The sequence below is a fragment of the Exophiala mesophila genome (assembly GCF_000836275.1).
Source record: "Exophiala mesophila strain CBS 40295 unplaced genomic scaffold supercont1.3, whole genome shotgun sequence".
Taxonomy (NCBI): Eukaryota; Fungi; Ascomycota; class Eurotiomycetes; order Chaetothyriales; family Herpotrichiellaceae; genus Exophiala; species Exophiala mesophila.
The window spans coordinates 3962370-3976236 of NW_015622506.1; the positions used below are offsets into that span (position 1 = coordinate 3962370).

The 13867-nt window shown below is 50.6% G+C and overlaps 3 protein-coding genes across 5 annotated transcripts; 2 read left to right on the forward strand and 1 right to left on the reverse strand.

The window, feature by feature from the left end:
• Positions 1-1493: 1493 nt before the first annotated feature.
• Positions 1494-3636, reverse strand: PV10_04940 (the record flags this gene model as incomplete). Of its 2 annotated transcripts, XM_016369533.1 has the most annotated exons (7): positions 1494-2293; positions 2344-2426; positions 2482-2862; positions 2917-3331; positions 3387-3457; positions 3506-3555; positions 3611-3636. In XM_016369533.1, the coding sequence occupies 7 exons, from the start codon at positions 3634-3636 to the stop codon at positions 1745-1747; spliced, it is 1575 nt and encodes a 524-aa protein (XP_016225321.1). In that variant the 3' UTR covers positions 1494-1744. The 2 variants fall into 2 exon arrangements, with proteins under 2 accessions (XP_016225321.1, XP_016225322.1); XM_016369534.1 differs by lacking the exons at positions 3506-3555; positions 3611-3636 and having other exon boundaries at positions 3387-3496.
• A 2507-nt stretch (positions 3637-6143) lies between these two features.
• On the forward strand, positions 6144-8695 carry PV10_04941 (calcium/proton exchanger). The gene is made up of 2 exons (XM_016369535.1): positions 6144-6533; positions 6583-8695. Exons 1-2 carry the CDS (start codon positions 6530-6532, stop codon positions 8406-8408), a joined length of 1830 nt encoding a protein of 609 aa, XP_016225323.1. The 5' UTR covers positions 6144-6529; the 3' UTR covers positions 8409-8695.
• Positions 8696-9124: 429 nt separating this feature from the next.
• Positions 9125-11077, forward strand: PV10_04942. Of its 2 annotated transcripts, XM_016369536.1 has the most exons (3): positions 9125-10625; positions 10689-10741; positions 10864-11077. In XM_016369536.1, exons 1-3 carry the CDS (start codon positions 9730-9732, stop codon positions 10995-10997), a joined length of 1083 nt encoding a protein of 360 aa, XP_016225324.1. In that variant the 5' UTR covers positions 9125-9729; the 3' UTR covers positions 10998-11077. The 2 variants fall into 2 exon arrangements, with proteins under 2 accessions (XP_016225324.1, XP_016225325.1); XM_016369537.1 differs by having other exon boundaries at positions 9125-10741.
• The last annotated feature ends 2790 nt before the right edge of the window (positions 11078-13867 follow it).

The following is a 13867-nucleotide window of genomic DNA, read 5'->3' on the forward strand; positions in this document are numbered from 1 at the left end:
TGCGGCGGCTGTCTCAAAGGACACCATCCAGACATAGCATGCACGCCATGTGATAGGGCTGTAGGTGATGAAGGCGTAGCCGATGAGAGGAGAAAACATGGCGAATACGTTTGAGATTTCCAAGCATCCTTAACATATTATTAGCTGTTGATAACAAATGACTTGATATAAGAACGGTCTCACCTAGGATAAGGAGACGGTACTTGTTTGGTACAATTTCCTGTTCGAACCGTTAGATGGGTTAAATACTCCAACGTCTCGCACAATCGGGCACCAACCTGAACACATGCGAAAACAATTTCCTGAAAGCCGCCGCCAAACCCCATCAGAATGCCAGCAGCGATCATTTGCGAAACGGATTGACCTGTCGCCCCTACTAGGCCACCGAGCAAACCAAATACTGTACCAAGTATCATAAACCACCGTCGACCAAATATGTCCGTTAGGCGACCTCCGACTGTGACGATGACAGCGGCAGCAAGGTTCCAACTGGGAAGCCATCAGCAACGAGTTGCCATCTGGATCTTTTGTGAATGACTTACGTGATAGTGATCCATGGGTAGTTAGGGTCGGGGTCAAGATCGCTGACTATGACCGAGAGAATGACTGATGGCATGAGAAGGGTGAATAGATAGCCATTGTAGACTAGACACAGGGACTGCAAAAGCGTTCAGCTGCGGCAGGCTTGAAAGAGGGCCATGCAAACTTACGATCACGGCGAGTATTGATTGCGTGGTGAGTTTTGGGGCTTCAGGGGCTACATTAGCTTCCAAGTGCTGCGTAGACACGGGATCCTCGATGGCTTTCTGAGCCTGAGCATTGGTAGTCGATTCGACGACAGGTTCTTCATGGCGTGCTGCTGCCATAGTGTGTAACTCATGCAGAAGACGGCGATCTCCAGAAAGCGGTCTGCTTGAGTCGATGTAAAGGTAGATGCTCAATACCTAGATTTTCCCACGAGGATACTTCTCTTATACTTTACAACAATGTAGGGGACCATCTCCGCAATTCTACCGCCCATGCACGAGGAATGAATCGGAAGACGGGCATTATGATCCGAAGGCAGAGAAAGGGACCCTTAGCCAACCAACCAGAGGTGGACTGAATCAGGGTATCCGGAGAGAGTTCCAGCAAAACCCCGGATGATGTAGCTATTGAGCAGAAAGTTGGGTCAGCCCGCGGCGACGTTTAAGGCGTTGCAAACCTTTGCTGCCGGAACCTTGGGCGCTTGTGGCACTTGTGACACCGCTGGACAGCACGGAAAAGCAACGGTCAAGGAAAGTGGATGGAGCTTGTCAAGACTTGGTCATTTTGAGTTCAGGAACGGCAAAGATCGTCAATTTTGGGTCAATTTCATTCGAGGCGGAAAAATTCATCCCCTGCTTGGATGTCGTTTTCCCTTTCGCGAACACTAGTCATAGTAGTAGTTGTGCATATGCATACATATATAGATGTGGAGACGTGGATGCAAGTAGCAACCGATTTATTTTCTGGCTCAACCCAGCTACGTATTAGACCCAAGTCTTCATTTATCGATCCTAACTCGATGCGAAGGAAGGATGTTACAAAGCAATGAGGGGTCTCGGCAGCTTCACAGCATAGTAATGGTAATTTGTTCGTTGGGGCCATTGTAATAGACAATATTATCGTGACGGTACCATCAATCCATCGCCGCATTCCGAATCTTTCAGTCTTGGGTATGGAGACGTAACACCTAATAGCCACTGCCCCGCCAGTTGTTCACCTATGCCGACTTGGTATGCAATCGACCAACCCAACTGTTGGCCATGAAGATTCTGATACGCTTGCCCCAGATCATGAAGATGATGACGACCAGATTGTTGACCAGCATCACAGCCATGTAGATTCCTGATATCACACGTGCATATCCGCGTTCCAGGATCCAGTCGAGCACACCATAACCCATACCGAACGAGATTGCTGACTTGCCCAAATTTGTGGCAATCAACAGCTCAGGCAAATTAGCGGAATAGGAATCGATTGCGTAGGCCATCGTGAAAGTGAAATAGAAGTAGGCTCCCCACTGGCACATGGCGACGCCAAAGAAGTAGCCGATCCAGTGAAGATCGTACTCGGCAGTCAGACCGTATACTACCAGCCCGAGAGGAGCAATGATCATGGGTGGAAGAAGGGCTCCAAGTCTCATTTCGGCCTCTCGAATGAAACCATTCTTCTTGGTAAGTCGGGCTGCGAGGATATCGGAACTCGGGGTCAGAGGAATCGCGAGGAAAAACCCGATCGCAGATGCGACAGCAATTAAACCAGAATTTGTCTGCTTGAATTAGTATGAATCTCTCGTGCTATGCGTTGCGGCCTGCTCACCGGACTCCAATTGTAGGGAGGTTGGACAATCTTCATGGGAAAGGTATAGTTGAATGTGAGGGCACCAAGGCCAATGTAAATTCCTTGGCAGAATTAGATAAAAGTCTATCAGCACTTCGACGGACGGGGAGAACGTACCGTATGTTGTGTTGACCCAAAGCGCCACAGGGACCAGGTAGTATGTGAACGAGCGGAGCGCAATCTTGAAAAAGTGAGCATTGTGATCAATACCGCTCCACAGACTCAGCTGTTGCATGCGGGTTTTCCTCGGCGGAATCTGCATCTCTTCGACATCTCGAATGTGTTTGACGTCCTCTTTTCCATCCACATCGACTGATGATGTAGCAGGGTCGGCGGGAAGGACCCGGTGATAGCGAGTCTCTTCAACAAAGATAAAGGTGAGGACGAGCAGGGCGCAGCCAAAGGCGAATTCGACCCAAAAGAAAAGTCTCCATTCATAGCCTCCAGCAAGCATATATCCAGCGTACAGGGGTGCCGTGGAACCAAGGCAAAGGCAGACTATTGACCAGCGTCAGCGGACCGTATCTCTGGCTGCTGTCAGGATGCACTAACCTGTGTACCACCCGAGCTTTTTACCACGCTCGTGAATAAAGAAGATGTCGTTGACCAGTTGAATAGGAATCACCTCACAAATGCCCGAGCCCAGGGTGTGAATGACCCGACATGCCATCAAAGAGCCATATGAGTTGGACAACGCGCAGCCCAGTAGTCCACCACAATACAGCAGCATGGACAGAATCAGGACTGGTCGGCGACCGATCTTAATGAAGAGGGGAACTAGGAGAAGGGCACCAAATCCAAATGACAAGTTTGGATAGCTGATCAAGCCGGACGCTGCTGTTTGGTCCACTCCGAAGGTTTCGATGAAGATTCCAATATAAACGGCAGGTCCCAGGAGAGAAGTGTTGGCCAAGAAAGAGTATAGAGAAACAATCGCGAGTATCATTGCCTTCTTGAAGTACGACCACTGAAAATTTGGCTTAGCTGAGTCGTTTGAAAGAAAAGAAAAAAGCGTAGCTCACTTGTAACGGGTCATTGGGATCGGCACTGGGGACTGGGAACAATGCCTGGCCGTAACCAGTCTCGGCTCCCTCTGCAATTGTTAGACCTGTTTGTTGTATGTTTATTTACGGAGTCTCACCTTCGGCCTGGAGATTGAATGTGCCAGGCACGTCTTCTTCATGCGCATGACTAAAGGACGGTCAGTAGCCATCTTGACTAAGATGCTCAATGCGACCGAGCATACCTGTGAGTGTCGTGTAAAGGGGCCATCTTGAATGAGTGCGCGTACAGTATAGATGCGCTGGACTGTACTGGCCAAAAATTGTTATCTCACGGGGAAAACTGAAGGCGTCGAAACTCAAAGGAGTTTTAAAAGGTAAGCCCCACAGATATGCCGAGCATGGGGTTGATTGCTTGGTGAAGTGGGAGACTTGTGCGCTCTGCCAAAGAAATGATTTCTTGGAGGTGGAGAAGAGTCAGCCAGGTCGCCAAGTCGCTATTCAGCCTCCTGACCTCTCATTTTGAGGCATGGAATGGATCCAAGTCGCGCCAAGTGAGCGGAGGCCCGCATGTTTTCGCTTGGAAGTCGGATGTGGAGGCCACGGGGAGGCGTGGAGATAGGTTGGCACACTGGTGGCCGGGGCGCCGAGTTGACTAATAGCCCGAGAAGCATTTCGAATGGTCGTCTCCTTATTCAAGGGGGGAATCCATTCGACAACATACGGAGTACCATATAAGGCGCGGCGGAGGGAGGAAATAGAATGGCTGAACACGAGAGTCCTGTCGACAAACTCGTAGATATGACCCATGTATATGCCAAGATGACATTACCGAGGCAATCATCGGCTCACCCAAGTGGTCGGAGAAGAACAATGGAATGGCGGGATTCCTAAGTCGCTCGGCATAGTGGGTTAATGTACTCATCCGACCAGAAACAAAGTGACAACCCCAGATTCGGGCACCCCCCAGGAAAAGCGGTCGCGGAGATATCCCATTTTTCGAGTGGAGGGTCCCTCCACGTCCCTCTGGAGCTGACAGACCAGTGTGAAGCTCTGGATGCCACAGATTGGCAGGAAACCAAGACAGCCCTACCGTACCAAGACCACCCTCCCCAGGGCAAAAGTCCAAGCCATTTCGCATCAATTCGTGGGGCTTGACCACATGGCCCAATGTGGCTCCAAACCCCGCTGGAATACTGACAGCACGACATGCCTCGAGCACCATATCTGAATGATGCGGTTCTCATCTTTATCACCGAGTCGGAACTTTTTATAGACCGCGCTTTCGAGATTGGCGATAATACCCCCTCTACTGTGTGGAGAGATCAGCGGGGCATTTTCTCCAATCCTGGAGAAATGTCACCAAGTATCGATCGGCATTGGACATTGGAACAGCCACCCCGGTGCTCCCAGCATGCTCCCAGCGTAGAAGAATGAGGTCAGATTCTTATCGTATGCCGGGCACGCGGGGCCATGTGCCATGTATCCACCATTTGTGGCGACAGGACCTGCGATTCCGGCAAAATGGGACACTTGTTTAGCTGCATCTCCTCGATGGATGCAATCCGGCAAGTGGAAGTCTAGACGTGGTGATAACCAGGGGTGCAGTCCGCTCGAGACATGCTACCTCACTCTGCTTGATATCTGCCTCATGGGAGGATCGTCCGTCAGGGGACACGGGGGATTACCGTTGCCATGCTGAGTCAGAGGTATAAGTATCACGTGGAAGCCTCGACTGAAATGGACAAAAAGTATTTATGCGGGGCAAGTTCTGAATTGTTGTTGGTTCTTGCCTCCTCGAGACCAAAGTATGTACCTAGGTATGCACTTTCCACTCTTGTAAGAACATCACGTGAATCAATTCGTTGGGCCTCAAGACATGCAAGGGTAATGGTCCAACAGAATGAATGGCTTCTCTGATAGGAGGGCTTAGGCGAGTAGAAATACTATCCCATCTAACGCGAGATGAAGTCAGACTAACAGTGAGGTACCTTACTAACCTGGTACATCCAGTGTTGTAAACGTACGGAGTTGATGGTATGGTAGCCACTGAAGTAGCCACGAGTGGCTTGAGTAGTGTTTGGTGCAGATGTCATGTATCTCCCCCTCAGATGGTGTGATGCACTGTTGTCATGGCTTGGGCCACAACTGCACTCGGCAGACACAAACATGAGTTGAGTGAGAATGCGTTGGCATGGTGTGATATCAAGTTTGCAAGTCAAATCACACAAGACTCTGTCAAGGGATGAAAGGATACGGGCATTCCACTTTCCACTTCAACTGCTTAATCCAGTCACTGCATCACGTGTGTGGCCTGGAGAAGAACAAGTAAGACAAGCCTTTGATGGTAGGCCATTTAAGCCTGACATAGGAGGCTTAGGCGTGTCAAGCTTAACCAAGCTTGACCAAGATCATCCAACATCACCCCTAGCCACAGCTTGCATGCTCGAACTTTCATCAAACCCACTTCCCACCCTTCATCATGGATTCATATTGCCTTGCTGTGTCTCTCCTTTGCCTCATTGTCCCAAACAGACTCTCCAGGACATCCTCGCTTATACATATCCACCGAGTCTGTACAAGTGGAACATCCTGTTTGAAGGTTCAGTAACTCCCAATGAAAGGCGGACTCAACAGACTCGCTGTGGCGTACACACGTTTCAAAATGTCCTTCGTCATTGTACATTCCCCGCTGGCGCTAGCGTGGACTCCCGGAAGTCTTCAGCTGAGATCGACTTGTAATTTGGCGCCGACTCTCTTCGAAGCCCCATGTCCCATGCTGTACTCAGCCCCTTCCATATCCACCTCTCGTCTCTACGCGTGCCCGACCATCTCCCGTGATCCAGAGTTTGACCGCCATCAACATGGCATCTCCAGTCATTGTTGCCGTCAATCTTTGCAACCCAAAAACTTGATTTCCGGTCACATTTCTTGTCTGTCATTGATTGTGTTTGATTTAGGCTCGGGCAATTTATTGATCAACCTTTCCTTCCTTGAATTCTCCATCGTTTGTTTTAGCGCCGCTATTATTCTGTCGAACAGATTCTTCTCCTCGACTCACATTCCTTGACAACGAATGCTAAAAAGAATCAAGTTCTCATCCCGCTCCTGCCCTCAGAACACACAATTCTGCCCTAGGTCAGCAAGAGTGGCAGAGCGCCGATATGCGTACGCATTTCAATTCCTCTACTGGCATAGAACTAACAACAACGTCTAGATAAATACCGCCGACAGGCAAAATTTGCCGCCTGGTACGATGACCCAAACGAACAGTCGACAGCCATATTCCCAAACCCTTTTAAAAAATGGAGGCCAGGCACGAGGGGGGATTCCCTAAGTTTGGCTGAGGGCGGAGATGGTGCTTTTGTACGACGCACCATCACCGATGATCCCAACAACCATCGACCCGAGACCCGTGATGGTGGAAAACAACTTGTTGGTGGCCAGTCGTCTTCTCGGCAGGTAGCTAGCACCCCAAATGCACGGTCAAAGGCTCCATCATATTATCCTGGCAACGATGTCATCATCCCTCGGTCGGATAGTCCCACACAGTCGTTGCGTCAAGAAAAGACAGCTGATCACACTGAAGAGCTAGGGGCTCTTCCAAGTGGCGAATACCACTCCAATGGCGCTGTAAACCCCTCCGATGAGCAGGATGGCATCAGGAACCGCAGCAATGGTGATTCGCAGGACAAACATGGCATCAAGAAGTTGTTCAGCAACAGCACCAATAGCCCCGACGACAACAACGGCAAGGAAAAGAAGAAGTTTACAGCCTGGGGACAAATTCACGCGACCTTGTTCAATTCGTGGATCAATGTCCTCCTGATCGCCTCACCTGTGGGGATTGCGGTCCACTACGCTGGTGTCAACGAAGTCGCCGTCTTTGTCATCAATTTCATTGCCATTATCCCCTTGGCAGCTATGCTGAGCTATGCAACCGAGGAGATTGCGCTACGGACGGGTGAAGTCCTGGGAGGTCTTCTTAATGCTTCTTTCGGCAACGCCGTTGAACTGATTGTGTCCATCATTGCATTGGCCAAGGATCAAGTTCTAATTGTTCAGACATCTTTGATCGGCAGCATGTTGTCCAACCTCCTCCTCGTGCTTGGCATGTGCTTTTTCTTTGGAGGTATCAATCGCATGGAGCAAGCATTCAATATGACGGTGGCCCAAACGGCTGCCAGTCTCCTGTTTCTTGCAGTCAGCAGTTTGATCATTCCCACTGCATTTGAGCAATGGGCCCGGACAGGAGACAACAGCACTACCGAGACTGCCACGACGGAAAACCCAAAGCCGGGTGTGGCCAACATTAGTCGGGCGACGGCAATCCTGCTCTTGCTGGTATATGGATGTTATCTTTTCTTCCAGCTCAAGAGTCATTCCACCATGTACAATGCGCCAAGCGCGAAGAATCCCACCCGGGATGTGGGATCCAAGTTGAAGAATGCCATGATTCCAGACAGACTGCGCTCGAAGGAGATGCCATCCCGAGACGAGGCATCGACTACATCAGACAAGGCAGAGGACGAGGCGGAAGAGCCCCAGCTGTCGATCCTCGTCGCTGTCCTGACACTGGCCATTTCTACTGTCTTGGTCGCTTTGAATGCCGAATATCTTGTCGATTCGATCAATGCCATCACTTGTGGCGGAGGCATCTCCAAGAACTTTGTGGGCTTGATCCTCTTGCCTATCGTTGGCAACGCCGCCGAGCACGCCACAGCCGTCACTGTGGCGGTCAAAGACAAAATGGACCTGGCTATCGGTGTCGCCGTTGGGTCGAGCATGCAAATCGCCTTGTTAGTTTTACCTTTTGTCGTGGTACTGGGTTGGATAATGGGCAAGGACGATATGACCTTATTTTTTGACGGCTTTCAAATTGCTGTTCTTTTTGTGGCCGTTCTGTTGGTCAACTACTTGATACAGGACGGCAAGTCACATTGGCTGGAGGGTGTTTTGCTCATCATGTTGTACATCATCATTGCAGTTGCTGCCTGGTTCTACCCCACTGCCCCGGGTCTGAGCGACTGTCCTGCAGAATGAGGTGGAGGAGACATGGGATTGTCCTGGGGAGCGGGGAGGATTGTGCCAATAGATTTGGCGGGACGCGGTTGAATAGGATGTACATCATGGGTTCGTGAAACGACGTTGGAATAGGAAGGGTTGGGATGCTGTAAGCTACCTAGTATGTGGTATTGCAACTTATCCCTAGGCCAAAATGGGCGGCCATTGGACGAGTCAATGTCGTAGTCTTGATGGGCTTCCACTATACACCAAATCATAGGCTTTATACCTGTGCAGCAGGACTTGAGCACGCGGTTGCAAAGGATCACACAGCGACGAGATTTGCCGATTCCACAATCCCTTTTTCCTACCAGTCACGTGGAAGCTATGAAATGCAGACATGGTCTCTATACTCTGCTGCAGAATTTATCTTCCGGTACCTCCTTCCCCAGCTTTGGAGAACGAACAAAATCTGGATGGGGAAGGAACGAACATGGACATGCATCAAGGATCTGATCAAAATGACGATCATCTGTGCGATCCATAGTCACGTGGGTTCGATCACGCCAAGATGTCCAGCCAGATGAACCCAAGGAGACTTCTTCTTCTATTCTCCTCATCTCGTACATCTCTCTCTCTCTCTCTCTCTCTCTCTACCACTGGATGGATAAATAGATTCATCAATGCATTCAATTGGTTCTTCTTCATCATCCATAATATCCAGGGTCTCCGAGTTTCTTCTCTTCTCCAAGCCCCCGAGTCCCCGTGCCCATGGGCCCCGCACTCATACCCACTCTCCGGTTTTCCCACTTTGGTATCCCGCTGCAGATCCGGTTGACGAGCCTGACTTCGCAAACGCCTTCCACCAAATTGCAGTGCAAATCCGCCTCTCAGGCGGGGTTCCCAAGACCAGTTTACCTAGAGCAAATGTTACTCTACAACTTTTCCTGTCTCATGATGCGTAAGGCGTTGCCCCTGCTATGAGCCAGTTCGGCTTGTCACACTGGTGTTGTATTTCACATGTCCCCATTGCCAATCTCGACACCAACCAAGCCCTGGGCGACGAAAGTGTCTGAAAGTATCTCTTTGCGTTCTTCTCCCTTCCTTCTACTCTTTGTTTCGTCCTCACACATTTAGGATTGGAAATCACAGGAAGACCCTGTATAGCTTCAGCCCCCATTAAACCTCCTTGATTCAGTCAACACGACATCCGCCACGTTCCCCTTAGCTTGCCATCTCACTGGTCCAGCAGCTCCTCGACTCGCTCCAACCGCGTTCTCCAAGGCCTTGTCTCGAGACACACGCCTCAGATCCTCCTCTCTACCTCAGCGGCCTCCGAGCAGAACCCAGTCTGGTCAAAATGGCGACCATGAACGCAGTTCGGTTTTACGGCCAGAAAGACATTCGTCTCGACAAGATCCCAGAGCCTCAGGTACGGCCTGGATTCGTCAAGGTTGCTCCTCAGTTCTGCGGAATTTGCGGGTCGGATCTTCATGAATATCTCGGCGGTGCCAACCTGATCCCATCTGAAGGGAACCCTCACCCCATCACCAATGAAACCCTGCCTCTGACGTTGGGACATGAATTTAGCGCCATTGTCGAAGAGGTGGGCGAGGGCGTTACACACGTACAACCTGGTGACAAAGTCTGCATTCAGCCGACGATATGGGATGACTCTTGCCGCGCATGCAAGAGAGGTCTGGTCAATTGCTGTGATAAGAACGGGTTCGTGGGACTCAGTGGCTACGGCGGTGGGCTGTCGGAACATGCCACCGTACCTGGTCACTGCATCAAGAAACTGCCGGATAACATATCGCTCGAAGTCGGTGCATTGATCGAGCCTCTGTCCGTCGGGTGGCATTCGGTCACCATCTCACCGTACAAGGACGGCGATTCGACCTTGGTCCTTGGGGGTGGTCCTATTGGTCTGGCAGTTGTTCAGGCCCTCGTCGGCAAAGGCTGCAAAAACATAATTGTCAGCGAAGTCAGCAGCAAGAGGCGAGCGTTTGCCAAACTATTTGGTGCACATCATGTTATCGACCCAATAAATTCTGATCTGGTGGCTGAAGTGGAGAAATTGACCGACGGTGAGGGTGTTGATGTGGCCTATGACGCAGCTGGAATTCAAGTCGCCGTCGACACCGCATTCAAGGCAATCAAGGCCAGAGGGATGCTCGTCAACATTGCAATTTGGGAGAAACGTGCTAGCCTGAACATGAATGACCTTGTCTTTCGAGAAAGAGCATACATGGGCGTGTAAGTGCTGGGCCGACCCCAGGCACATGACGAATTCATTGACTGACCTTGCTACGCCTACAGTGCCACCTTTGCTCTAGGAGACTTTGAGGGTGTTATCGAAGCTATCTCTAGTGGTAAGATCCCTTGGCGTTCATTTATTCCCTCCTGGCTTTGCAGTATCACCCTGGCGTGCGAGGCTTCCGCATCTGATCAGCCTACCAATACCCTGGACCTGATTGGCTGACTATCGATCCAGGCAAAATGAAGCCCGAAGGTATGATCACGAAGAAGATCAAGCTAGACAAGGTCGAGGAGGAAGGTTTCCGCACTTTGATTGACGACAAAGAGAATCACGTCAAGATCTTGGTCGACGTTAGATCTGGCCTGTAGAATGCGCCTAGAGTCGCAATGCCAACATTATTTTGAGTATCATATCTGATAGCAAGAATAAATCGCAGTTGATCGATGTATGGGTTATTAGATGGCACCATGAAGTATATTGAAGCAAGCTTCACAGACCCCATGCCGATATTGAAACTCCACTCGAACCTTACATATGTCCATCCACAATCAACCTTTCACGAGCTGTCGCTTTGTTACCCTATGAGACCAGGAAAGGGCAAAAGCCACCATGCCACGCTACCCAAATGCCTCCGTGATGTGTCTAGCAAGCTAGCAAGTCGATTGCAAGGACTGAGAGGTGGTTGTGCCGGTCGCCTCCTTCTGGGCTGTCTGATCAAATCTCTGACTGTAGCGGAGCTTGTGTTCGGACACAAGCTGCTTGTTAATCTCGTAGTGCTTAACAAACAGGGTCGCAATCAAGGCAGCACCTGCAAAGCCGCAGAAGCAGCCAAACAAACCCCGGAAAGCAGTCCGATAAGCGGAAATAATAGCGGTCCGCTCAGGCGTATCTTCAAGATGATGCAAGGCTGAGATATAGGCTTCACTTTCGAGGGCGATGCTTGTCGGAAGGCTCAAGTCTCGAAGCTTGCCAGCCATGACGTTCTGCAAGATGGTGCCGCCGATGCCAACACCACAAGCCATGCCAAAGCTTCGCATAAAAACATAAGTTGATGCGGCAAGTGATTCGTCTCCAGACTTGCAGGAGGATTGGGAGGCGATCAACAGCGCATTCAAGGCCAAGCCATGACCGATTCCAATGACCACGCAGACAGGCACCCAATTGGAGGCCTTGGTGTGCTCGTCCCAGATGGTCATCAATCCGGCTGAAAGGCTGAGGACTGCAAAGCCCGACCACATGGCCCATCGATACCTGGCTGTCCGGGTGATGACAGCCCCCACAACGATTGCGCTCGGAACCAGAGTCAGGAGTGACGGGGTCAGCACGACGGCAGTGCCTAGAGGTGATTTGAGCTGGACTGACGCGAAGAAGAATGCAACATAGTACAATTGTCCATACAACTTTCAACGAGTAATTAGCGAGATCGCCAGACGAACGGGCCACCACTTACCAGAAATCCCTGGAAAAAGGTGCCTCCGTAAACAATGATTGCTGAAGCATTATGGAAGATAGAGGGTGGGAGGAAGGGTTCATGGGGGGAGTAACGCTCCCATACGATGGTCGCGACCATACCCACCCCTCCAATGAACAAAGGTACCAACGTTGAAGCGCTGGACCACGGATACTGGATACCGCCCCAGGAGAGACCAATCAGAAAGCTGGTGGTGGAGGAAACAAAGAGCCCTCCACCGATCCAGTCAACACGGGTCAACATGTTTTGCAATGAAGCTTTTCGGCCATCCAGGCGTACGGTCCAAGGAATCAAGAAGAGGCTAATACCACATATTGGCAGGAGGATGTAAAAGACCCAGCGCCATAGGTTGTTCTTCGCCAGAGCACCTCCCAGGATTGGGCCTAAACAAGTTCCCAAAGCCCATGCTCCCTGGATGATACCCAGATACTTAGGGCGGTATCGAAGAGGGACAATGTCAGTGAAGATGATTTGCGAAAGGACAATGACACCTCCGCCACCAACACCTTGGATACTCCGACCAGCCAGCATGGCGCCTATGTTATGGGCAGTGCAGCAGACAATTGTCCCAATAGTGAAGAACGAGACGGCAGAAAACAACAACTGCGTACGTCCAAAGATGTTGCTGAGGGATCCGACAAAGGACATGGTTGATGCACAGGCTAGTAGATACGAGGTACCGATCCATATTCCTTGGGTTGTTGATGCGTTCAATTCTTTGGTAATGGTCTGTCAGGGGCACAGGAGTTAGCATTGAGACGGAGATGTTGGTATTGGGAGCAGAGTGCTGACGGAGAGAGAAGTCACGATGATTGTTGCGTCAAGAGCCACCAGCAACGAGGTCAGGCTCAAGGTCAGCATAACTCCATATTCGTGTCGATTGGGCTTCCATGTTGGCGTCTGCGCTCCAGAAGTGTCTGCTTCGCCCTCATTGTCGACGTCGTCGACAATCTCAACGCTGCCATCGGTCCTGAGTGGGTCTGTCATCATGATGCACGGACAGATTCAGACCGACCCGTGTGACCCGTGTGAACGAAAAGGTCTCCTCGAAGGAAGACCGGCGGTGCCATTTCTGAGTGTAGTTGCCATAAATTAGGTACATTATATCAAAGTCACTTGTAGTGGCGGCGAGGGTGTGATCGACACACCCACATGCACACTACACGTGGAATCAAACATGATCAAACACTTTTTGCTGAATTAAACACGGAGCCCAATTCTGGTGCCTTAGCAGACAATGGATAAATGATAGTGGCAATGAAAGTCAACAGATAGAATATGCAGGGACGAATGACTTTGGGACATGATGCGTGGGTACCACAGTTGTTGTTGGTGTTTCTGGCGTGCGAAATCATCGGGCGAAGTGGAACTTTGGGGCCTTGATTGAGAGGACAAACCGGGTGCGAGTTGCGGCACGGGCGTTTGCAAAAGTTCTTACCAAACACGGTTAACGAGCAGTTGCCCAGAAGGTCCAAGATACTTCAGACAAACACCAGGGCCGGCATATTAACGGGTTTCATTATGGAAGAGACTTGTGTTGAAGTAGGGAGAGTTACAGCCTCGTTATCCACTAATCCTTTATCCACAGGCGCACCAACCCTTTTCGGGACGCATTACACGAGCCAACTTGGGGCGCCGTGATTCATTCCCCGACCATGTCTTGGCCAATAACCTTGGGAATCCTCGGTCCTGGCACAGGGCTAGAGTAGGGCATTCTTTTTAGCTAGTACGTTGGGTACAGAACAACCACATCGGCGGTGCAGGGAC

Bases quoted from the DNA above. Each gene is read 5' to 3' on its own strand.
- PV10_04942 (XM_016369536.1), top strand. From the start codon at position 9,730: ATGGCGACCATGAACGCAGTTCGGTTTTACGGCCAGAAAGACATTCGT. The intron at 10,626-10,688 runs GTAAGTGCTGGG...CTACGCCTACAG, and splicing joins GAAAGAGCATACATGGGCGT to TGCCACCTTTGCTCTAGGAG. The intron at 10,742-10,863 runs GTAAGATCCCTT...CTATCGATCCAG, and splicing joins TATCGAAGCTATCTCTAGTG to GCAAAATGAAGCCCGAAGGT.